Raw genomic sequence first — 25,210 nt, 5'->3', positions numbered from 1 at the left:
TTGTATTTTGTATTTGTGAATGAAATGAATGCAACCAGCTGCACATTAATGACCCGTTTCCCTTAGAAATATTCTCTTGTTCATGTGCTCAAAACATGTCCTGTCCATCAATACTCCTGGTGATTCATCACTATTACTCACATTAATATTGAGTGAAACAACTTCTTGCATGCACCTCATGTGAGAGACAGCCGTCTGCTTGCTGCCTCCCCCTTTTCATTAGGTGGTCTCTTTGTATATCCTGTTTATATATGCTGTCTGGACTTGGACGGATATACTGATTTAGAACTTAAAAGAAAAAAGAATCTATGTGGTTATAAAAGTCAAGACGCCCCCCACACTTTGCTCCCAACGGTGTATGTTGAGATAAACCTGCATCTCTCTGATGGCAGAAGCTACTTTAAGTTAAAGAGCACTCACGTAGGACTTCAGGGTGTGCTTGCAACTGCATCTGCATGCTAAATTCTGCTTTTTTCTTTTTGACCACATTCGTCTCAGTGTGCAGGACAGACGTGGGAGCTGCTCCCACTGAGCAGAGGAGGAGACTAAGTGTGTGTTAAAGTGTGTGTGTGTGTGTGTGTGTGCTTTGGTGGTGCTCTCCATGTATCTACACTGGAGCTGTCGGGGAGGTTTCTGCAGTAACAAAACTCATCACCTTTCTTTTGGTTTCTTCTGACGCTGTACAGTTGTGGAAATGTGATTGTTCTCGTTATTGTGCATTTTATCAATAACTGGTTTATGATGATTCTCGTTGCTGTATATGTGTATTTGAAAATAAATGCTATGAAGTCACCGTCGTCCCGAAGGATTTACAACACGAGCGCCGTCTGAAATCGCTCCCTATGTACCACATAATGCACCACGTTCACTGTCTGACATTTTATCCGAGTGTCCAGTTTTCTGCTCACGAGCCGTCAGAACGTCACAGTTTGTGTTGATGCAAAGTGTGATCGAGCGACTTCAGACAGTTTGTACACTGAAGGACTTGAGGCCAGAACAATGACACCAAGTTAAACATAAATGTTTTAATGGTACTATTTACAAAAAAGAAAACAATTCTGCTTTTTGATTAGGTTAACTGCTGCAACAATCGAACAGGTACATTGACATCTTGCTTAACTACAAAAGAAAAAACAGTGATTGAATGGCTGTGGCATAAAAACAGGTGGAAAATGAAACCATAGATTTTTTTTGCATAGCAATTAGTTACTTAAGGGGGGGGGAGGGGAGGGGGGGGGGGCGAGAGAGAGAGAAGAGTGTGGTTATGACATTGTGGGGGTGGTGAAAACAAAATCCATCTTGCAACAGAGTAGTCTAGATCTGATCAATCAGAGAGAGAGAGAAACTATGAAACAGCAGAAAATATTCCCTTAAATTGGAAAACCTGAGCTCGGGGTGGCTTCTAGCTGAGAGCTGCTACATTTGAAAGAGAAAACCCAGAAAAAAGAAGAGGGGGGGGGGGTAATTGTGTTATGTCTTTATTTTGCCACAATTGAACTTTTCTAATACAGCAACGACTGTACGCAAAGACGAAAAAAAAGGGAGTGAGATTAGCAGATGGTACAATCATCCCCGTTACCTGCGATTTGTTACGTTTTCTTTTTTTAATAAGTGGAAATCTTACTGTGTGCTGTTGTGATAAGACTAACAACATTAGCATGTTCTTCAGCATGCAGCAGCGCTTTCAGTAGGGCAAGTGCTCAAAAAGACACCCCAGTCCTCTATGCCATCACCCTCTTTTTAAAAAAAAAAACAGAACAGAGAGAGTCGGAGACTGCGGGGCGAGACGGGAGCTGGACACTCTCCAAAGAGACTGTAAAGGAATGATTTACTATTCAAAAAACACAAAGAATGTGTTACGCTGGAACAGACAGAACAGACACAAATAAAACATGTCAGGAATGAAAAAAACAAACAAAGAAAGCAAACCAACATAACTAGACTTGGCAGTTGGAGAAGTGCTCTGGTGATTTCAGGCGACCTCTAGAGGGAGAAGAAGGGGGCCACATCTCAAATGTACCTGTTTATTTGGATGCGGAGGGGGGGTATTTTTTCTTGTTTTGTTATTTGTCACTCCACTAAAAATGTACATGGGAATTACAAGCAAACTAGTCAATAGAAAACACCCTTTGGCCATATTTTGAGGAGTCCGCTACATAGTGCGCTACAAGTGTACACGCGACATATGAAACACCACTAAGCCCCCATGTACATTGTTTAGCCTACTACAGAAAACATTTTTTGTAACGTGTTGTTTTATACTTTTTTTTTTTTTTACATTTATCCTTTTTTTTTCCTGTGACAAAAACAAGTGTAGGGAAAGGCTTCTATCTCCATAATGTTCACTAAAAACTGTGAAAAGTATTAGACTGATGTTTGAATATCAAACAACAGGAACCCATTTAATATCTTATTCTGCTTTGAGGTTCTGCTTGTTAATGCCAGAGAGGAGCTGTGGGTGAGAGGGGGGGGGGGGGGCAGGGGGAGGACCTCAGCCTGTCAGTCATTCATCGGTGGGTGGAGGCCTTGTGTTTGGCGCCGCCGTCGTCCTCACAAGGCAGCTCCATGTCGTCCGAATCGAGCCGTCCGTAGGCTGTTGCTCGGCAACCTGAGATGCTGCGCATTCTGGGCCTGATGTGGTCGCTCTCTGCCTCGGGCTCCGGGGCCGGGTCCTCTGGCAAGGGGAAGCTGCGACGCTCCCACGGCGCTACCGTCTGCAAACATCAGACAGCGATCATTAAAGACCACGAACACACGGCTTCAAATCAAATCACGGTATCATCACAGTCGTACCTTTTCTTCAAAGGTGAAGTCCGGCGTGGAGCACCGCGTGTCCTCACTGGACAGCAGCCGATGGGAGTCCCTGGAGCAGGGTGTGTGGGGGTTGGAGGTGGTGTCGGGACTGGCTGGACTCATGGGTGACGGCACGTGGCTGTAGTCGTGGAGCATGGGGCAGTGGCCCGGGTCTGGGGACGCAGGCTGAGGGGTGGGAGGGTTGGTCCCACACAGCAGCGGCGTGGTCCGCCCGTCGACAGATTTGTACGACCTGAGGGACAACATGGTCCACATCACATCTACAGTCCACAAGCAAAGACTAGTATGTCCCTGTGTGTGTAACAGAGGGGGTACTGACCTGCTGCCCCTCCTCTTAGCAGGAGCCAGGGCCATCCAAGTCCAGCGGGAGCGCTCCTGGTCCTCGTAGGGCTGATGGAGCAGGGTGAAGGCTGCGTCTGTCAGGTCCTCCACCTACACACACACACACAAAACACCATCAGGACCCTAGAAATGAGCTCACTTCAGTCCAGAACTGAAACAATTAGTAAGTAAAACTTTATTTATATAACACCTTGTGTTTATTCATCAACTGCAGGAACATTTATTGCCACAAATTTGACAACTGATTAAGGTTTTTAAAGGTCATAAGGGCAGAAATTCTGGTTTCTGCAGGTTTCACCAAGACATATTTAGGACTTTTTAATATAAAATAGAATATAATTTAATACTTGTTTCACAGTTATACCAAAGTAAGATATCAATAAAAACCAGTAGGGACGATACGGCCTTGAGTTATTTACCAAGTGCATGAAATTATTGACAGATTTTTGTCGGTCCTTCCCTGCTGTATATGTAACAATGACTCATTAAACACGACCTGGATAAGCAGCAGGAAAGTGATGGATGAATCAATTTAAAAACTACTAATTCATTTAAAGTCCACTTCTGAATCTCAACAGAAGTCAGAGGTCTGGAACAACAGTACAAAGGCTGACTGGGGATTTCCCGGCCCGTTTTAGACTGAACTGCTTAACCTTCAGTGTTTGACCACCAGGTGTCACTGTTCACTCACGGCCACACAGAATATTGGAGTGGACATTCTTTAAAGTGCAGGGGAGAGTGGATTTATTGAAGTGGATTAAATAGTGAATAATATGGAACAGACGTGTAACTAACAGCTGATAAATTAACAAAGGAGGGACACTCGGTCAGTAAGTGGTAGTTGACGCTTACCTCACGTTCATTTTCCTCCTCAGTTATGTGCTGGGAGAAGACGTCCACGGATCGCCACCTACACAAACAGAAAAATAAATGTGAGTACAGGAAGCCAGCGGCATGCCTCACAATAACTCACAAACGGAAGAATACAAATACGCTGGATAAGGAAACCAACACAGAGTTACTGGGAGGTTTTCTCCAGCTCACAGGCCTCAGGACAAACGTCTGAGCCGTCGGTGGAGCAGGTATTTACCTGGGGGTGAGAATCTCTTTGTACTGCAGCTTCTCCACTCTGGTGGTGGCGGCCACAGACATGGGGATTACTATGTTGTTGATGTCAAAGGAGCTTTCACCTCGCCTCCTCTTGATGGGCTGCTGCTGGGGGACAAAGGGACATGTGAACATACAGCATGAGGATGTAGACAGGATGTACACAATGAAACACCTGTAATGCAATCAAATACAACCCCATCAAATGTATGACTCATTATGACCACAGGGTTTAATCAGCATTTCTGTGACACAGTTTCAACGTTTGAACAACTAAATCATTCATTGCAGGTAGAGCTGAGACTTAATTCAATATCTCCCATTATCATGATTTATCTTTCAACGTAGTCTTATTGCAACAGAGATTTCATGTTAAAATATCATAATAGTTGAGTGTAACATGGCATCACACCCATTTACATAGTGATTTTGAGTACTTGTGAAAACTGTCATTACAATATCTAGAAAGGGTAATTCCACGTTTCTTGTCCAGATCAGCCACCTCTAACTGCAGGACCATGGTATTGGACTACACATTATGTCACCTTCTAAAGGACAAGAAGTTTATAAATAATTGTTATCCTGCTTATTCAGTCAAAAAGACCATCAGGAGTCATTTAAATGTTGATGCTTTGGTTAGACCTTGCTTAAAAATCCACTTGTGTGGCTGACTAGAGTTCTGGCCTGATGCTAACTGTTCGACTGCTGCGTGATTCTGTTTCCTGCAACAGCAACCGCAAATAAAAACAAACAAAAAACCCACCGAGTTAAGTTTCAGTTTGAGTTCAGTTTCCCTTTCTCGCCTGCACTCGTGTCTGACATTAGGCTGTATTTGGGCGACATGTTTTCTAACATTTACAGTGAGTTTGATGCCTCAGAGAAGCCGCCCCACACCAAACTCCAAGTCTCACATTTTACCTGTCAGACTCATGTTTTAGTGCCTTTCACACGAAGATACTCGAACATTTCCACACAAAGAAATAAAAAGATGGTGCTCTGCCAGGTGTGGAAAAACTGACAACCATGAGGTTTAACGTGGCAGCTCCTTAACTGATAATGAGAATCATCAGTATCTAGGGGCAGCCCTAATGAAGTCCTACGTCGTTATCAGATAATAATAATAATAATAATACACATAAAGCGAGACGCCATCCAGTGTGTCCTTACAGGTGTGCTCGGCATGCTCTGGCTGCTGGGGCCCAGAGGTGTGGAGTTCTCTGAAGACGTGGACAGCTGGCGTGTGAGGGGGCTGTGAAGGGACGAGTGCATGTTGGCCAGAGTTGGGCAGGGGCTGCTTGAGTCCATGAAAAGTTTGGGCGAGGCTGGAGGACAGGAGACAGGCAGATTTAGAGGACTGCTCAGTTTCCTTGAGCCATGGCAAACTCATCACCATGAACCTTCCATATCACATTAAAAAAAGACCTTGAAATGAAAGTATTTACTACCTTCATTCATAAAAGACTCACAGTCAGTCCTGTCCAGCGAGTGCTCTCTTAACCTCTTGCGGCTGTAGTTCTTGTCGAAGGGCCCTAAGGGGGTGGAGAGACCCTGCAGCCGCTCGGTCTTGCACACGGCCTGGCCCTCGAGCCTGGCTGTGTTCAGTACAGCGCTGCTGCTGCTGCTGCTGCCCACGCTGCTGTCCACTGTCCTCTGCTTCTCAGCACGGTTCTTGTAGTGGCCCAGTCCTGCAACAGTCCCATTATTATTAGACGGGGGAGTCGATGCAAGGTTTCAACTATTTTAGGGACCGCCACACCGCAAGCCCCCAAACTCATCAGATCCACCTCACTGGGTCTGAACTATGTATGTGTGTTTCACCACTAAAATGTAGTCCTGTAAGAACATAGGTTGTTACTACTGGGGCTGAGCACAAACAGCCAATCACATAACTGCCTCTTCTCTGTGGCACTGTGAAAGAAAACAGTTACTGGGACAAACGGCACTGTGAAAGCAAAACAGCTGGAATTAACTCCGTTATTGTGAAAGGAGGATGAAATAACATTTCATAACAAATGAGCCGAGTTTTAAGAATATAAAATATATAAATATATTTGAATATGGAACAGTTTGTGTCTCCATATTGAAGTCTTAAAGCCAGGTAACATTTAAGGGATTAGCTCTATAGTATCACTGTGTTTGTACTTACTGACTGCCATAAGTGAGTTGGTGAACTTGTGCTTCTCTTTGGACGAGGACAGCTTGTGTTTGAGGGAGAGCTTCTTCAGTGGTTTGCTCCTCTCCAGTGACTTGGTCTGCCACTGGCTCTTCATCACCTGCTGCAGACGGAGACCTATACAAACGTCTGAGGGAGAAGTAAACAAAGACGTTGAAGTCTTAATACACTAAAATTACGAGATTTCACCAGCATGCAACCAAGTGTGTAGTGTAAAGCTGGACTCTTCAGATTTGCCATCTGTAGTTCCACATAAGCAACTCACAATGTGATGCAACATTTATAAAAAGCCAAAGGCGATCTACTATATGAGCTTATGCCAAACCCATTGTCGTCTTGCGGTTGTAAATACAACTTTGTCTCAATTATGTATCCGTCTAGTGCAACACATTCCTTAATAATTACAAAGATGTCTTGTTACACATGAAGATATATACAAGTAAAACAAGCAAAAAGGTCCCTATTATCAGTGAACGGTAAGAGGAGCCAGACAACACTCATTCAGGGGAATATGACACCCATTACAGAGAGAAACGATTGTCTAAATCGCTGAAAATGTTCTCTCAGAACTTCCTGGCAAGAAGTCTCTCTACGGCCACTCCTTGTTTGTCTTCCCCTCCAGATGTAAAGGAGGAAATGACTGCGTAAACTGAGTTCTCCACTGAGTGAGGAGCCCAGCACTGACCATCAGGGAAGGAGAGGATGGGGTGGACGCCAAGATCCAGTCTTGACAGGCGCTCCAGGGTGGGCAGCTCATACTGAGGGTCCTCTCTGGGGGTGGGCCAGCCACCGCACATCACACAGCTGGGGTTAACCCTGCAGTTACACTGGACACAGCTGCTTCTCTGGGCCTGTGGGTGGACAAACCATGTAAAACTCAGCTGTGGATACTCAAAATCCAACTTCTCCATTTGCAAAACTATTAAGCACTAATTACTCAGTGACGAACAAACGGTTTCTATAATTTCCTACAATTTAATGCACCAAAGGAGTTAAGTGAGTCACCCCAGAACACACTTCCCTCTTTGAAGCCACTGGCGTCATGGAGACAGAGTACCTGTATTTCTCAAAAACGGTTCTAATATTAGTTGTACTTGGCACTGAATTGCAGACCAATTTAAAAGCCAGGAAAAAAACAATACAGGCAATACTTCAATCCAGCCCTGAAACTATAAATGAACAGTACACCACATTGAGGGGAAATTGATTGGTAAATAGATTTCATATTGTACAATTAAATGTAAAAGTGGAACTAAGAAATATCATTGCATCATGAAACATTTAGTACACCAGACATTTAACACATTTTCAAACTAGCAGTAGTGTTGTGGAGGGAAGAGCATCCAAACAATCAGCCAATGTTTCGGTTTTCCTCAAATAAAACTTGTGAGTCGTCACGAGGGCAATTACTCTTTTGTTGTTTGCCCTAGTTTTTCATAAACAAGTCAGCCATCTCAGCTATTTACTCCGCTACTGGGTTACAAACCAAGGAACTAACCAGCGCAGCCTAAAAACACATAAGATGTTGTCTAAGAATAAAAGTCCACTTCTTTGCTCTCTGCAACATCGTCACAGCACTTGGTCACACATTTCAGTATCAAACCCCTTTAATTTGAAAGCACTGCATGATTTAATGATGAATCTGCTGCATGCACTGAATTTATCCAAATGTTACGCTGGCCATAAATGTAAGCATGTACAAGCCGATGACCACGGACGATGAAACTCACCTTGCCGTTGACGTTGGGCACAGTGTTGGGCTGAATGAGCCGCCGCCGCCGACAGCTGACCAGCGGTCGCGTACGCGCAGCCACACATGTGCTGTCGTGGGCTAACGGCTGCTGGTGCTTGGTGTCTGCACTCTCTGCCATCCTGTCACAACAACAGCCGACAGAGCAAGTTAGGTCACACATCTTACTCCTTCAAATGAAACAAAAACACATTTTGTCTCAAGTGACAAAGGTATTAAAGATATCCGCAACGTGGATAAATCTATTTTTAGTCTTTCTGAAAAGTGTCAACATGCTAAAGTTGAAAATGACACTGATGGTTATTTTATTAGCTTACATTTTTTTTAAAAGAAGTAAAGTGAATTTATATTAGGATATTTAATAGTAAAATCCTTTAAGATGCAATAGCAACAGCAACTTTAGGCCTGCAACTAAAGATTAATTTCATAATCGATTAATCTGCCAATAATTTTCTCAATTACTCGTTTAGTCTTTGAAATGTCAGAAAACAAACTAACAGTGCAAAACACAGACATTCAGTTTACTATCATGACAAATAGCATTAAATCCTCACGTTTGAGTAGGTGGAACAAGAAAATATGTGGGATTTTGCTTTAAAAATGAATTTCCAATTACTTTTCTGATGTTCTGACGCTCTAAAGAACATCAGCATCTCATAATTACACACAAAAAAAATCCCCTCGTGTTTCTCAGAAAGCAGATTCCCGCCTGGGAAGTTGAAATGAGGTCATCATTATCAGCCGTACCTGCTGAGGACGCCGTTAACTGGTTGTGCGTTTTGACCTTTCCACTGGCCGGCCTCCGTGTTGGCGATGTGGGCGGCGCCTGTGTGCTCCAGCCGTTCTGAACCAACATCCTGCATCGACAGATAAGACAAAAACCAGTGAGACTACACCTCGTGTTAGCTGGCACAGCAACACAGGCTGACCGACAGCACTTAGCGAACCCAGGATATTTAAGGAAACTACATAATAGACAAACTGAATCACCCCAGTCCTGTGGCCTTGAATTATTCAGTCTGGATTTGTGAAAAGGGCCGGGCTCTCCCAAAACTTAAAAACCAACGCTGCACTGTCATCACGCTTGGAGCTCCTCCTTCACAAGCTTTCACACACAGATGAACACAATTTCATGGTTTCAATCAAACTTAAGTTATCCAAGGTGTCACCCTCACAATTAGGAGGTCTCCTTTCACTAATACCACACTCGGCAGTTCCTCAATTTTCTCTAACATTTATTCAGCAAACTGGCTTTAAAAGCAGCTTATTGTTACACCAACAACATGCCTCAGCAAAGACACCAAAGCACACCACCGATTAAAATGAAATTAAGGTTAAAATGAACACAGCAGTCCAAATGTAAACCACCAAGATTAGATGCCACACCTGCAGTTGTACTGGTTTAACAAACATTTGTATAAACAATCCAAACATGTCCAGAAAGACGGGCTCATCCTGGGACAAATCTTTTGGATATGAATGTTGAAGGAAGCTTATTACACAAAAGGTCTTTTGTCTGATTCATTTCAGACCTGAGAGACAGATAAAAAAAAAACAATTTCCTCTGAACATTTAACATTTCATTTAACATCATTTCCACCAGATGCTTTGACAAAAAACAAACAAGTTGAATGTTTCATTGATAACCAGGTAATCAGGGACCTATGAATAAACTAAGTGCACAGGAGAGTCAACAGCTCACATTCACCTGCCAATATAATATACGATCCGATGCTCGGGAAACTACAGTGCTGAATGAAGGCTTGTTTAACCAGATCTTTACTGTGAATTTCTTTTCTAACAAGCCTTTGTTGCAAATATATATTACCTAAATTACAGCTACACCTTTTTGCGTTTTTGAGGCTCTTTCTTGCTCTTAGTAGTAATTTGTTACACATGAACTGGGTTAACGGCGTTTCTTTCCCCTGATGGCTTTAACGCAGTGTATCACCAAATAAAAAAAGCAAAATCAGTCATTTTGGCTTAATAATCACAAAGAACGCCTGCTGAATACTCATTAAGAGATACTACATATGAGAGCCAGAATTAAGAACAACCTCAAACTGTGAATGTACAACAGATCAGTTTATCAGATCAGTTTTCTGTATGTGAACACCACCCTCCTTACCTGAGTGTTTACAGGCTCTGTCTTCACTTCTGTCCCACCTGCAGACACTGTGCTGGGGGCAACGCCTCCCAACTCTACTGAGCCCTATAGAATCAAGACCCGAGTGTTACACTTCCACCCCAAAGATAAATATAAAAAGGAGTATATTTGTGACCAACTGATCGAACAGCTCAGTGTTTCTGCAAACACATCAGAGACATGGCTAAACTATATTATTGCACACACGCGCACACACGCGCACACACACACACACACACACACACACACAACATAAGAGTGAGCAACTGACCTTGCTGGCGCGGATCTGTCTGTAGATGTCGGTCTGCTGTCGGATGCGGTACTCCAAGTCCGAGATGTGGGCCTGGAGCCAGTTCCAGTGGCTGATGATGGCAGCTCTCTCCACGGTGTAGCGGCTCTCTGCCCGCTTCCATCTGGGGGTCAAAAAAGGATGCGAGTGCTCGTTTTACATATTCGGATTCTGGATGAAATGTTGCAATAAAAAGCATAAAAAAGGATCTATATGTTTCGCTGCAACAATTAGTGAAGGATAATAATTTGCAACTATTTTGATAATCTATTAATTGTTTCAGTCATTCTGGAAGCAAGATTCCTGTCATTTCTCAGTTTTATATCATTGTAAAAAGAATATCTTTGGACTGTTGGTTGGATAAAATAAGACATTTGAAGACATCACCTTGAACTGTGAGAACCTGGAATGGACATTCTTCACTATTTCCTGATGTTTTAAAGACTAAACCATTGATCAAGAGAAATGTTAGTTGCAGCCCTACTTCCCGCCAGTTAAAGTCAATTTATTTTCCTATACAATTATTATTCTGTTGTAAGTAGTGTACAGGCAAGTATGGTGAAAGTGTGGCCTGTCATGAATCATCCCATCGAACATAATACATTGAAATAGTCATGTACATTTATGAATGTAACACTAAAACTGATCATTTAGAGCACATTATCTTGAGAGCCTCTGAGCATTCCCCCTGTCAGACTGCAGAGGTCAGTGAATCAGCATTATACACAGCTCCCAGCAATGGCAACTGCAGGCACTCTGGACAAGCTTTCTAATCAAAAACCAATATGATCAGGCGTGCCTTGGAAGTGCGGGAGAAATATAAAAATAGGGATTTTCGTCACACTGGTTTATTTCATGGCAAAGAACGAATGCCAACCGAAAGCAGAGTACTCCATTTTACCAGTATGACACACAGAATGGGCATTTCAAAGGCAGACATGAGAGGAAAATGTCTGCTCTTGCACTGTGCAGCAGCAACCACAGAGGGCGCCGTTTCATCAAAATACAGGCTGCAGTGACCGAGGCTGAACAATGAAAAAAAAAAATGACTCAGATGGCAGACAAAGATAGACCTTGCACTCCTCTGCGCTTTCTCCTCCCCACACCCGTCTCTGTTTTCAGTTTTCAGAGCTCCACCAGGAAGGAGGAAGTGGAGAAAGGCTACTGCTGAGAGAGGGGCAAGGGATGGGAAGGGAAGGGGAGAAAGAGGGGAGCAAAAAGAGGGACAACAAGGACTGGGCAGCTCTGGCAGCCCTGAGAGGAACAGACGGGCTTTAAAAGCAATCTACAGGCCACAGGGTGCTGGAGGGGGTGGGGCTGGGTCAGGGAACAGTGCGGCAGACACATAACCAATAATCCAACCAGGCATCCTGTCTTATTGTGGAGCTGAGCGGAAGGAGACATCAGCCACCAACCAGAGCAACTAAAGATGTCTTGATTCCTTTCTTTACTTGAGCAATCTATGTACTTGTTCACTGCAATACAGTATCAAGGACACTGCTGCAAACACAGCTGCAGTGCTACCTGCTAATAACATTTCCTATTGCTAGTCTACAGACTCAATCCTACTCTGCACACACAAACAAACATGTTCTGTTCTTACACACTGGGGTGGCGGGTGTTCACAAACACTGCAACACTCCTGAACACGCCCATGACTGGTGCATCAGATCAATGCACTGGCAATTCATTTGCATCCGAGAGTCCCCGCGGAGACTCATCTTAGAACAACACTGGTGGCGCAAAGTGTGTCGCACCATCTACTGCACAAATTACTCCGAGCCAGTGTGCCATGATTCACCAAGTGGTGGGAGGACAACTGATCCACCACAGGGGGGGATAGGCCAGGTGTAATGCCCCTCAGGGTGAACTGGAAAATGATCTCAACGAGATTCATACTCTCAATGACACGAGACTGGGCATATATTGCAGAGAGTGTCAAAACACTGAAGCAGGAGCAGACATCTCAGCACTGGCCTGCTTACAAAGGCAATAAAGGCGGTCCACAGAGGTCACAGAAAAGGGAGACTGAGACCTGATCAAGACAGCAGGGAAATTCAGGTTGAAGGAGAATGTTTAATACAGTGGATCCCAACTCAACTATATCATAAGGACTGATTTAGACAAGACCATGGTGAATTAAAATCATTAACTACAGAGAGAGTGGAAAACTCATCCGTTCTCTGGGTCCAGTGGACAAAATCTGCCACTAGGTTACAGTGAAGGGTGGGATACAGGAAGAGCGAAAACTGTAGTTTGGTAAAAATATAAACACACAGAGGCCATTACAAGTCCAATGACCTTAATCGTCAAGAGTGACGGAAGAGGATGAGGAGGAGGGGTCAGCTAGCAGTACTGAGAACTACCCCCCCACCATCTCCCGACACTAGGAGCTCCATCCCCCCCTCTAACCAGGACATATTTCCCTCCCCCCTACTCCCACACACAAAGCACCAGCGGCAATCACTACAGCCGTCGTTTTCTGGCAGTCAGCACATTCTCCATTGTGGTGCTTCTCTGGATGCAGCACATATGTTGTATGGTGCTGGGCACCCCTGTACCATACTGTCCCCTCCAAAACCAACACGGCCTCTCAAAAAACATGGCCCAGCTCTTCGCCAAACACCAGTGGGCCTCTGGGCTGAGAGCTGGCCACTGAGCCGGCCGACCCATCTACACCTGATATATGTCCATCCACTGGAAATTTACCGTCAACGGAGAGGACACATGTGATGTTCCTTCGTGATAGGAGAACCAATTCTCTTACTGGTATTATTTAAGGCGCTATTCAGTCAGTGCTACAAGTGACGACCGCACACAATCATATTCACATGCCAAACCAAGTGCATTTTTATCATCTTTGTTTAAATGTCTCTCTCCACACTCCATCTTTGGCTGATGGAAAGAGAGTAACTCTCCATTTTGTTGACGCCTGTAAGAAGCAATGTAATTATGCTGTACACTTAAAGATATGCAATTCTCAAGTAATTGTAATCTGCACTGCTTGCCTATCATTTCATCAAATGTTCAGTAGAGCATATACATGCAAATCCCCTGTATGGTAAGTACTCACTATACCTTAACCACACTCCACTACAGAGACGTTTTACTGCATCATTTGTTTGCTGTTGTATTTTATAAGCAACAGTTTTATCAAAATATACTACTTCCACAGTTATTAAACGGGAGCAGGAAAGTCTCCCAAGGCATGCAGCATAATTCAAAATTTCCCAAAATCGTACAATATTTTTTTCTGTTCTGAATAACAAACGATCATATCAACATTAATTTATGGAAAAGCACAATAAATATCAATGAATACACAGGAGGCAGCTTTCATCTGCTCCTTTTCGTCACATATTCATTTCCTGGTTTCAGGAAGGTGCCACAACTATAGAGCACTGCTGTTGCTTGAAAACAGGATCTGCATGTTATAATTTGCTCAGGCTGGCAATGAAGAGAGGGCAAGGGTCTCCAAACCTGGCATGCTAGCTCTCCAAGCCATCCTGCCACAATAGTTCAACACTGCACCCTCAAAAACTTTCTTTACAGACCTCACAAACAACAGGATTATACAAGGCCTATATTTTCTAAATGCAGTGACATTTTAATTTTCTAATTTGGGCTATGGGTGCACTGTGTAGCTACAAACATTACGAGGGAAAACATAACTATTGTATTAGGACTAATACCCAATATTAACTCCAATCGTGGGCAAAAAACACTTGATCAGGACATCCCTAACTGAGCCCATGTCTGACTTACACAAGGCAGATACCTCAGTTTTTATGTGCATTAGCTGACAACCATGTTCATAACTTGAAATATGAGCTCCTTGAACAGAGATCTGCCAGAACATATAAATGAATAGAGGTGAAGCAAAACAAAGGCCTGCAGACATTTTGGGTTTTCATGCGAAACACAATAAAACCAGTTTGCAATTATGCTTCACAAACCATTCAGTCATCATTCATGCTCAGTAACAAGAACAAGGGAAATCAAAGCAGCAGCTGTCATTTTAATTTCTTTGTTCTCTAGAGTCAAGGATTTTCAAAGCACATTAAAGAGCTGAAAATTATCCAAACACTGAAACATTTATGGAAGCAGAAATCAGCCTTATTTTTCAGGTTTATTCTCATGTGCCAGGAGGGCAGTTTCACAGGACAGCTGGCTAAACTCATCATTTACAGAAGAAACTGCTTGGGAGCCGGGATTGTGATCGAGGCAGGCCGACAGGGTGTGGGGCAGGAAAAACTAGAGAGGGCAAATTCAGCCAGAGAGCTGCAGCAGTCATTACATAAAAGAGGGGGGTTATGTAACGCCTGTGGGTTCGTGTTGAGGAACTTGGGCCGAGCTAAACACATCCAGATGTGTCAAACGGGACAGAAACCTATACAGGCGTTCACATACATACATACATAAATACACACACACACAGAGGATGAAAAGAGGGGAAAAAACATGGCTAAGCTACTCAGACTGCAGAGTAATGCTGAGCCATAAGCATGAAAGGCACGCTGTAGTCTCAGCCAACCTAGTTACCCTAGTTCACGAGCAGCAGGCAGGCAGGCATTTAAACTATCTTATTAAGATCATACAAATTTACTCTGGATCATCCAGCCCTAGTTTTATCATCCAGGTACATTTTGCTGATGGTCAGATAACATTTCAGACATTTTCATTGTTCTGTCTATGAGCCATTATGTAAGCTCTGAGATTTCCTGATGAGCATTATTGTTGCCTCAGAAACAAGAAACTGTGCCCACTCGCTTCTTAACACAGAACAACCCGTGCTCCATGTAACATGCCTAAATAACAGACTTCCCATGAATATCTGATTCTGATGTATCAACTGTCTTAGTCATTATGCAGCTAGTATAAAAGCAGAATTCATTTCTGAAGCTAGCAGCTCCCACACCCTGGTAGAGGCCATTATGGACATCACATTCACAGACAGACACACTGGCTAGAGCAGAAAGGCCCTGCAGTATAAGCATGGCAACAGATGTTGGCCGGCCCCCAATCCCCTAAGATACGGGAAACCACGTCTACAGTATAGACAGGGATGACAGGATTAGTTCTAAGCATTGCACTGCATCCAAACAAGCTGCCCAAATAGGTTATTTTCCACACTGCTGTCAACTCGGCTGACGTTAAATAATTGAGGTGCTGCTGCCTGAAGAAGACATTACATTGTCTGTAGTGTTGACTGGTGTGGTGCTGTAAGCCAGTAATTGGTAACTGAGACAAAATGTCAGTTGTGAAAATGTGGCATTATGGGTATATACACACACCCTAGTCCTAGAAGACTAACTTGTTCACAATGGAAGTATGCTTTCTCCTCTGCAGGGCTGGGAGCTGAGAACCAGTTTTTTACTTGTTGTGGGATGCATGATTATACAATGTGTATCAGACAGCCGCTTATAAAGCCATTACAGATGGACGGTTTTAGATTTCCGAGGCAGCTTTCACTCAGTAAACAGTACGGCTGGGCCATATGACGTTATACACCATGTAACGGTAGAAATGTGTCCACCGGTAGAGATTTGACAATACAGTTTCCACCGTGGGAGCTATCCCTTAGTGTCTCTGCTATATGAGAAGATCTTGTGAATCCAGCTGCCTGCCTTGCAAAGTGATTTGGGTAGCAGGACTGCTTACTACATTCTCACTAGGGTTGGGTCGATGTAAACATTTTCTAACCGGTTTAAGCCAAATACCGAATACCACATTTTACCACTAGGTGAGTAAGGTGGCACCACCATCAGGACAACTGAGTGACACATCATGTTTTTATTTCTCACAACAACCATTCATCTTAACTTTTCTTCTTCTAAAGCCAAGGTCACAAACAGGCGGGCCGAGGTCTGTATCTGGACCCAGACGTACACCAGACCGGACACTAACCCAATCCCAGTTCTCACATGATGTGAGAGAGACAGTTGGTGGCGGTAATGCACCTCTAAGCTGGTTTGCCAGCAGCCGCAGAAGAAGAGAGTAACAAGAAAACATGGAGAGTGAAATTGTAAATACAGAGCATGAAGTACAGAATGGTTTTCTAAACCATTTGTTAATATAATTTACAGACCAATCACTGTATGGTGATATATACAGTTACCCTGATATAAAATGAAATGTACCGTGATAGAGGATTTGGGCCATATCACCCACCCCCAGCACACAGAGAATTATTAGGCTTGCATGTGCTACCACTTGGCAAACATTTGCAAACCTGTGACAGGTGCTTTTGTGACAGCAATACAAAAACCCTCACGTTGCTTGATCAAGAACATCTGAGCAAATTAACATGGCTCTCTGAGCCTGTTTTCTTTTGCTCAAATTGCATATTTTTCCTGTATCGTATAGCAAGTATAAGGCCAACATTGTGCCCTTATGAAACATTGCTAAACCAGTTGTCAAGTGCGCTCAGGTCTGGGTTATTTTTATGAGTGAAAAATGACATGGGGTTACTCAACACAACTCCTGCAGGGAAGGTACCAGCAGGCTGTTATGTGGGTCAGCATCTAAAGATCACAGTTACAGATTAATCAGTGATTTTTCCCCAGTCAACTAGATTCATTATAAAATGAATTCAAAGCTTACTGACGCTTTTTTTGTCTCCTCAATATGGAGTGTGGTCTCATAACCAAAGGACATTTAAGTATGCTATACACACAGCCAAAGGCCCAAAATGTATTTCTGGTATCGGTAACTATATATGTATTAGCCAAAATACTGTAGTACACTTGGTCTGGCAGATTTTTCCTCAACAGGTATAGGAAGACACAAGGAATTTACTCTGAAAGTAAAATAATGTAGTCATTGAACATGCTAGCAATGCTGTAGTTTCTGGACATACATTAACTCCTGCTTTTTCAATGAGGTATACAAACGCAATTATTTGTCTTAATATGCAAACATGAAACCTCCAAAAGAAATTATAGTAAACATTCACCTTTTCATCTTTTACAATTCCACCCTGTAATAAATTAATACTGATCCACTGACAAAGAAGCACCAAGAATGCCCGTGCATTTATGGAGATATTTTTATGCATTGAGGACTTAGCAGTCGTTAACAACAGTGCCTAAGGTGGCAGGAAGCTGCTGTACCTGCTTCACAATAACACCCTTACAAAGGTCGGCCGCTGGGAAGCTTTCATAGTGAAGCAGCAACAAGATGTGTCATGTTTTCTATAACAGAAGATTTACTGCAGCTCACAATGAATCAAATGAGAAAAAAAGGTTTGCTAGCAGTCATTTTGTTGTTTAAGGACATTAGAGAGCTTGGTCAAGATTAGCTGAGCTAGGCAGGAGTCATGTTACCATTGTATTGTAGTAGCTGCCTTATCCCTACAGTTACATCTGAATAATACCTCAGTATCTTTCAGACGCTTTCCCAAAAAAAATGGACCTGGCATGTAGGGAGTACTAAACAGGCTGTTTAGAGACTGCAAGAAATATGACTGGGTTCAGAAAACAACCAGAGCTGGTTGCTTTAAATCAGAGAACACAATTACTTTGGGTATGTGAAAAATGCACAACACTGCTTGATAATGTACAACACAATCATCTTTGCTGAAGTTTGCTACAAGTTTAATCCTATGCTCAACTATAAATCAATCTCCCATTCATGAACACTGTCATGGCTGCTAATTAATGCAGCCTTTAACCTCATTTTACTTCGTATGGCATTTATATTTATGAGATGTGATTATTTGGTTTGTGTTTACAAAAAAAACACACATTAAATCCTCTTGTTCCCTGCCGAATTCAGAATGACAATACAAGGACGTATCAAAATATCTAATTTGATCGTTTTCATTAATCATTATATCCCAAATTTAATGAGAAATTAAAATGTTGCTATTTCTAATTTCTATCATCATGACCCCAATGTAGCTGACCTGACAAAACTCTTTCAAACAAATAAACCTAATTCAATATAGTCCTTACTATGCAAATACGTTTTCCCCCCTAGAGAGGCACATCTTTCACTTTCATTATGAAAAGAAAAACTAAATATGAATCATTGTTATAATAATTAGTGTGGGGATGCACATTTCATGTGATGTCATTGATCATTTACTTTTCCAAAAGATTAGGTCTGACTCAGTCTCAAGATACTCAATATTAGAAAGGGCTAAAAACTACATTACATGACCAAAACACAAACTGTTGATCTTTTAAGATCGATTGATTGTGGATGTGAATGATAAATTGATGATTAATTTTGTATATCTCAAACAGTATATAGTATAGCAAAACCACTACGTTTTTTAGTGCAGTCACCCTGTGTGGTTATCAACTGAAAGGCTGAAAATTTTTTCATCTTTACTTCCTAGTTTTGGTCGTTATCTATTTGTTACATACTTAGATAAAGTAGTGACAAAGTACACAAAATTCAGGTTTTCAAGAAGAAATGTAGAATATTGTTTTGAGAGTTTAAGATCTAAAACAATACACAGAATGTGAATTTCCCAACTCAAAACAATTCTTTGTTTGCCACCTTTGTTTACATGAACTATCATATTCACAATGACTTGACACGATCTCTCACTCCTCCCACACTCTGAGGTCACATAAATGTAGCTCACTGTCCGTTCTCCTTGAAAATGACATGCTATACATTTACACACAAACTGCTCTATAATAACACCTTGACCTTAAATGGCACAAGACACAGTATGAATATATTACAAGCAATTTTTCTACTTTTGCATCATGCATGCAACACACACGCTTCCTGTTGGGTTATGAAAATATCTAGGTCAAAGGTCTAAAGTCAACACAGGAAAGGATAATAAAAATCAGTGTTCTCAGCTACGTTGTTAATAATCTACCCAATCCTACACAGGTCAGTAAGTCCATTAACGCTGCTGACCCACCTGCTGTATTTTTTCCCCCCTTCTACACACTAATGACACAGAAATGAGTACTCTGGTGTGAACTTCCCATGGAATACATTTGCAGGCTCCTGCTGAGGTAAACCTGACATCACAACAGGCAGCATGTGAAAACATCAAACCCACACCTTTTGCAAAACCACCACCACCCCCTAACTCTGTGTTTCTTCTTGGTTTCAGTTTAAATCAAAACATTCACTGGCTCTGTGGGCGCTCACTTGTTCGCTCTGCAGTTAAACAGAACGTTCAGTTTCAGCCTCGGCCCTCTCAGGAGGAAGTACTGTGTGACGAGGGAGCTTTTTACTTCGAGTCCATTCGAGCCTGTGTGTTCTCCACAGGATGATTCCACCCACACAACTACACATGCTCTCTGGGCGAATGGTATCTCTACCCCTCCCTGGAGTTTGACCCAACCACTACTGAGGCAGACCAGGCAGTTATAATTGTCATTAGCACCTGCTAGCATATTGCAGGGCCTAGAAATATAGGGACTTTCACAGGACAGAGCTCCTAGCACCATGGAAATGTGAGTTAACTTGGGCATGGGGCAAGTGTAACAGAAGAATATAATCAATGTTTAATGAATCATATAGTGCAGGTTCACTATGACACCTTTTTTCACAGTGCTGCAGGACCATATATATGTACAGCCCTAAATAAGCTTGATGTCTCAGTGGTTGAGGGAACTTTTACTTACATTTTGACATGTCGCTGCTCAATGTCAACTCTGGCCAGCTCCTCCTCCTCCAGGTCAGAGTCCCCTCCAGAGCTACTTTCTGTTACATCTGAGTCAAAGGCGCTTTCTGCTGAATGAAGGTTGGCTGATCCGCTCAGATACAGCCTCTCCAGTTCCAAGGGCATTGAGCCGCTTTTCAGGAAGCGACTGAGGCTGTCTCTGTTGTTTGAGGAAGAGTGGCGTCCAGTCCTCCACGTAGCTGTGGGGGTTGCCGTCTCCGATTTGCGGTTGCCAGCCAGTAGCCGGTTGAGAGCCGAGTCCAAGAAGCCACCCAGCTGCTGCTGAATGTGCCGCTCCACCTGCTTGGCCTGTACAACCTGAAGACGTTTGCGCAGGCGTCGCAGCCGGCTTTCAATCTCAGATTGGCGGCTGCTGTTGAGAAGGGTGCGCTCCCTAACATGAGCATCAAGGCTGTCCGAGGAAGAACTACTGGGTAGAGGAGGCTGTGGTGCAGGTGTGCAAGACGGGGAGCCCTGCTGGCTGCTACCTGGTCTCTCCCTATCAGAACCCTGTGGCTGACTGGTAGGCATGTGTGAATCAGCCTCCTCTAAATTCACTTGTTCAGTGGGGTTAGGGTTGTCGTGGATAAAGGGGGAAAGTGCAGCAGACTGAAGCACTGGTAGTTCAAGATTTTTTCCGTCTGTATTTTGAGAAACGCCAGAGGAATGCTTCTGCTTAAGGGTTCCTTTTACCGGGATATGCCCTGATAGGGTAGCTGTCAAGGTCTCAGAGTCCAAGGGCAGGTTCTGTGACTGAGAGTCTGTGGTGGCAGAAGGCTTGTCACCATTCACTGCCACCACACAGCCAGGGCCTGACATAGTAGCCAGCTTCTTGGCCAGACCATTGACAGGTGCCATGGGCTGGCCACCTCCGTTGGTGCTGCCACTCATGAGGCTTTTGAGCTGGTCGCCAGACAGTTCTATCGCCTGCCTCTTCCTCAACAGGAAGTCTCCTCCGCCGTTGAGCAGGGAACTGGGCAGTATTCTGTGGCCTTTCAGCACAGACTGTTTGATGAGGACTCCTTGCAGCTTGATTGACTCCTTAGTTGAAGGAACAGGTGTCACATCAGAGCATAGGTAAGAAGCCACCAGCGGCTGGAGCTTGCCCAGGGCCGAGGCCTGAGCCACAGAGTCTGCTTGGGGCTGCTGTTGCTGCTGTTCCTGGTCACCGCCACAAAAGTCAAGAGGGCACTCTTCGGAAGTGGCCTTACACTTAGCAGGACCGCTGCTATGGATAAGGATGTTGCTGGCGTTACCGTTGTTCTCTGCACTGGCCGGTGAGAGACTTGAGGATGGGGCAGCCAGTTTGAAGCGGATGTGGTGAGCTTCGGCTGGGGCGTCGGTGAGAGCGGGCGCCATCGCAGCCATGCAGTGCAGAGGGACGGGCACCTCGGCCTGCTCCACACCACCCGCTTACTGCCCCACCTGAGGACAGCCTGGATAGAACAAAGACAAAATAAAAAGACAGAAGGAGGGAGAGACAAGAAATAAAGTTAAACAAAGTTTAAATCTAATGAACTCAAGAACTCAAGGATACATACAAACCACACTACATCAAAATCTGATCCTAGTTGGTGTGACAGGGTGTTGGGTGGAGATATTTTCCTATCACCATGCCTCAGGTAACGTTCACAACCTTTTACAGTGATGAACGCACAACCATATAGTGTAAACAAACATATAGACACCACCTAGAACATGTTTAAATATTGATTTAGTGCTGAAACCAGCAGCTCTTTAAAACTTTAATTTGTCCACGCACAATTATTCAGAAAGAAATCAAGTAAGGAACGACAACGAAAAACTTGTTAAAGAAAAAATACAAAAATAATAGAAATAAAATACAATCGTCAAAGGCAATTAGTGGTTTATGACCAAGTGGACTCAAAAACCTGCTTTGACTGCAATAAACTAAAATAATATATATATATTTTTTTTACATATTTCACCATATTAAATATTATTTCTTAAGTGAAAAGCAACATGAACGCAGGCTGTACATGTACCATAAAAGATACAACTGAAATAGTTGCACTACAGGTTCTGTAAGCCTTTAGAGTGAGTGGAAAATTACTAACCACCACCTAAAAAGAAAGTAGCGTTTCCTAAACATTTAAACATTTGGCACCAAATATAAATCAATGGAAATGCACTAATACCACTGCTTAATATCAAGTCTAATGTGCTGACTCAAAAACAAATCTACAGTAAATGTCTTCGACTAATCTAGTTAGAGGCCTAATCAAATTAACTGGTGACTCTGACATTTTCTTCACATACTGGTTGCAAGTGTTATTAAAAAATTATCCTTCAGAGGAACCGGGGAAAAAACCCTTCAGGCGAGGTGATCCAATGAACTTTTATCTTTCTGACCATTCACTTATCTCACACAACATTCTGGAAAAAGTAATTTGATTCCACTATAATCACAATAATGCATTTGCCTACAGAGGCCCTTCTTCCAAGAGTTCAATGAATACAAAAAACTGAATGATATGCACTGACCTTGGTGAGTGGGATGCAAACGATAAAGACGGAATAACAGCAGACATCTGAACTATATCCCTGGCCAATAAATAATTCCCACTGCACCCATGCTTGTGTGAACAAGCCTTCATTGTCATTTACTTACAAGGCTCCTCTTTCTAGAATGAGCTTTGAAATTCACTTCTGATGAGGAAGAAACAGTAAAAGCCAATGCAAATTATCCAAACCCCACTGCCCTACATGTGCCCTGGTAAGTCAGTGTGCAGAAGGGTTCCACACAGGCAGTGTAAGTAGGTGGATTTAGGCCCCAGCATTAGTCCAAAGCACATGATGTCATCCTGACTAGGTTCCTGTGTCAATTTCAGCTGTACCATAAAACCATCCCAATTTACCAAATATCATTCCCAGAAAAATGATTAACAAATTAAATATGTAAAGAGACCGACAACGACGTGATTATGGTGAAGTATCGTTTCACATGCCAGCCACACAGCCTGCCCGTATATCAATAAAAAAAACTTTTAAAAAGCCTCCCTTCAAATAACACACGAGATAAAAGCGAGCTGCATCTCCGCGTATCGTCTGCAGGTCAGATGAATGGGGGCTCAGTATTTCACCGCAGTTTCTAGTCAGCGCGCACTACGCCATGTTGGTATTTCCGAAGCAGATTATGCAATGCAATTCATCTACCTAAAACCGCCCATTCCGCTCCAAACACACCGAACTTGTTCATGCTACAAGGGAGGAAATTCAATTACTAACGTTAGTAAATGCATAACTTGAATTAGCATGCATTATAACACCAGTTTCTCTGCAAACTGTCTGGCTAGAGATGCGACAAAAATGTCCACATCCAACGTTAGCCAAGCATAACGTAATCACCAAAATGTCTTCCTGGTGTTTACAAAAACATTTGTTAATTCAAGAGGAAGGTTGGCGCCTCTGTCCTACATGCGTACAAGTGTAATAACGTAATTTCATAATCTTGAATTGTCAATAGCTTCCGCGGAAAACAACATATGATCGGTGTGTTTGCATCGTTGTATCATCAAAAATCAACAACAGATCATCACATCAACCAAACTCCAACGACCGAAAGATAAATATCTCGCTAAACCCTGTCACTCTATACACTGCGTGCAAATTAATGCGCTTCGCTTCTGGCTAACGTTAGCTCTGGAAAGCTGCTGATGTAAGAAACACAACCTGCTCGCAAGCTAGCGTGCGGGTCTCATAAGCCAACTGCAGTGAAACGCAACCTTCCCTCGTCACATTATACATCATTTTGTGGCTTTCGTTTTGGTAACAAAAACTGGCGATTTCTGTTTTTGGTGAAAGCCGACTTGGAGCTTTACGCAAACCTCGTCAGACAAGTAAACATTTTAGTCACCGACTACGCAACCTACGCTCGCCCCAGTGATAGTTTTAAGTCAATAACGCCCGAAGTGATATATATTACACGTTAAAAGCCATGGTATCACTTGCATTGACGTCAAGAGTTAAATCCAGGTCCTGTAGCACAACAAACGCCAATCTTTGGCTATAATAACTAGACCCCGTCGCTCGTTATGGATCACAACTTATTTAAAACAACGCTTTAAGACCTATTGCAGAGTGGAGACATGGTATGCATTGCAATTAGACTAAGGAAATAAATACAGGCAGTCTGTTGTTGTAAATCGATGGTGTCGTTTGCCTTACTTGTGTACACTAGCTGGTGGGTAATCAAAATGCACACAACGTTAATGCACATATGTCAAAAGCTGAGAAGTTGGGAGTATACCCTGCCAGTCTAGCTAGCTCGCTAACAAAGAAAAAGGAGGAACCTACCACGTGACGAGGTTGCACTATCCGAGGGAATTTCGGTAACAATCCCCTGCAGTTTTTAGTGGAAAAAACCAAGGGTGCTAACACAAAAACGCGGCTTGATTCGATCACTCGGCCATTAATTAATCCAAAAAAATGCAACCAGATTGCCAAAAAGGCCCAGTTCACACAGCCGCTCGGGTTCGTTCCGGATTCAGGCAATGGGCGAATCAACGATCTACACCTTGCTCGCCAGCTAGCTCGCCTCGCCGCTACAGCGAATATAAGACAAGGCCGTGAAACAGTCCTTTCTACTTCAAATTACTTCAAATGTAGGCGATTTCACCGCAATCCTTTACCAAAAAATCCAATTCTCAGTAAGCGAAAGGTAATCCAGATGGCAGTTTGTCGCGAGCCTTTTTCTCTCGTTTTAGGGAGAGACGCTTAGAAAATGGCGGCTAGCTCCTCTCCCTCGGATTTGAGTCTGACAAACATAGGAGGGCTGTGTGTGTGTGTGTGTGTGTGTGTGTGTGCGTGTGAGTGTGTGTTGCTTGCTGGTAGGCGGGAGACATTTCTCATACTCACCACTAGAGTAAAGGGCAGATAAGAAACGACATAAAAGCTCAAAAGAAGATACCACAGGAGGGCATTGTCTT

At 43.2% G+C, this 25,210-nt stretch overlaps 1 protein-coding gene across 1 annotated transcript; it reads right to left on the bottom strand.

Moving 5' to 3' along the window:
* Positions 1–1,005: 1,005 nt before the first annotated feature.
* Positions 1,006–24,624, bottom strand: LOC139302997 (KAT8 regulatory NSL complex subunit 1-like). The gene is made up of 15 exons (XM_070926678.1): positions 24,579–24,624; positions 20,224–21,697; positions 10,604–10,745; positions 10,315–10,398; positions 8,934–9,043; positions 8,167–8,308; positions 7,122–7,287; positions 6,410–6,565; positions 5,730–5,948; positions 5,431–5,585; positions 4,247–4,371; positions 4,009–4,066; positions 3,134–3,246; positions 2,794–3,046; positions 1,006–2,714 (listed from the first exon to the last, which is right to left on the bottom strand). Exons 2-15 carry the CDS (start codon positions 21,627–21,629, stop codon positions 2,508–2,510), a joined length of 3,336 nt encoding a protein of 1,111 aa, XP_070782779.1. The 5' UTR covers positions 21,630–21,697; positions 24,579–24,624; the 3' UTR covers positions 1,006–2,507.
* Between the last annotated feature and the right edge of the window lie 586 nt (positions 24,625–25,210).

This window comes from Enoplosus armatus, chromosome 20 (assembly GCF_043641665.1).
Source record: "Enoplosus armatus isolate fEnoArm2 chromosome 20, fEnoArm2.hap1, whole genome shotgun sequence".
NCBI classification, from domain to species: domain Eukaryota; kingdom Metazoa; phylum Chordata; class Actinopteri; order Centrarchiformes; family Enoplosidae; genus Enoplosus; species Enoplosus armatus.
This window is presented reverse-complemented; position numbering and strand designations above follow the sequence as displayed.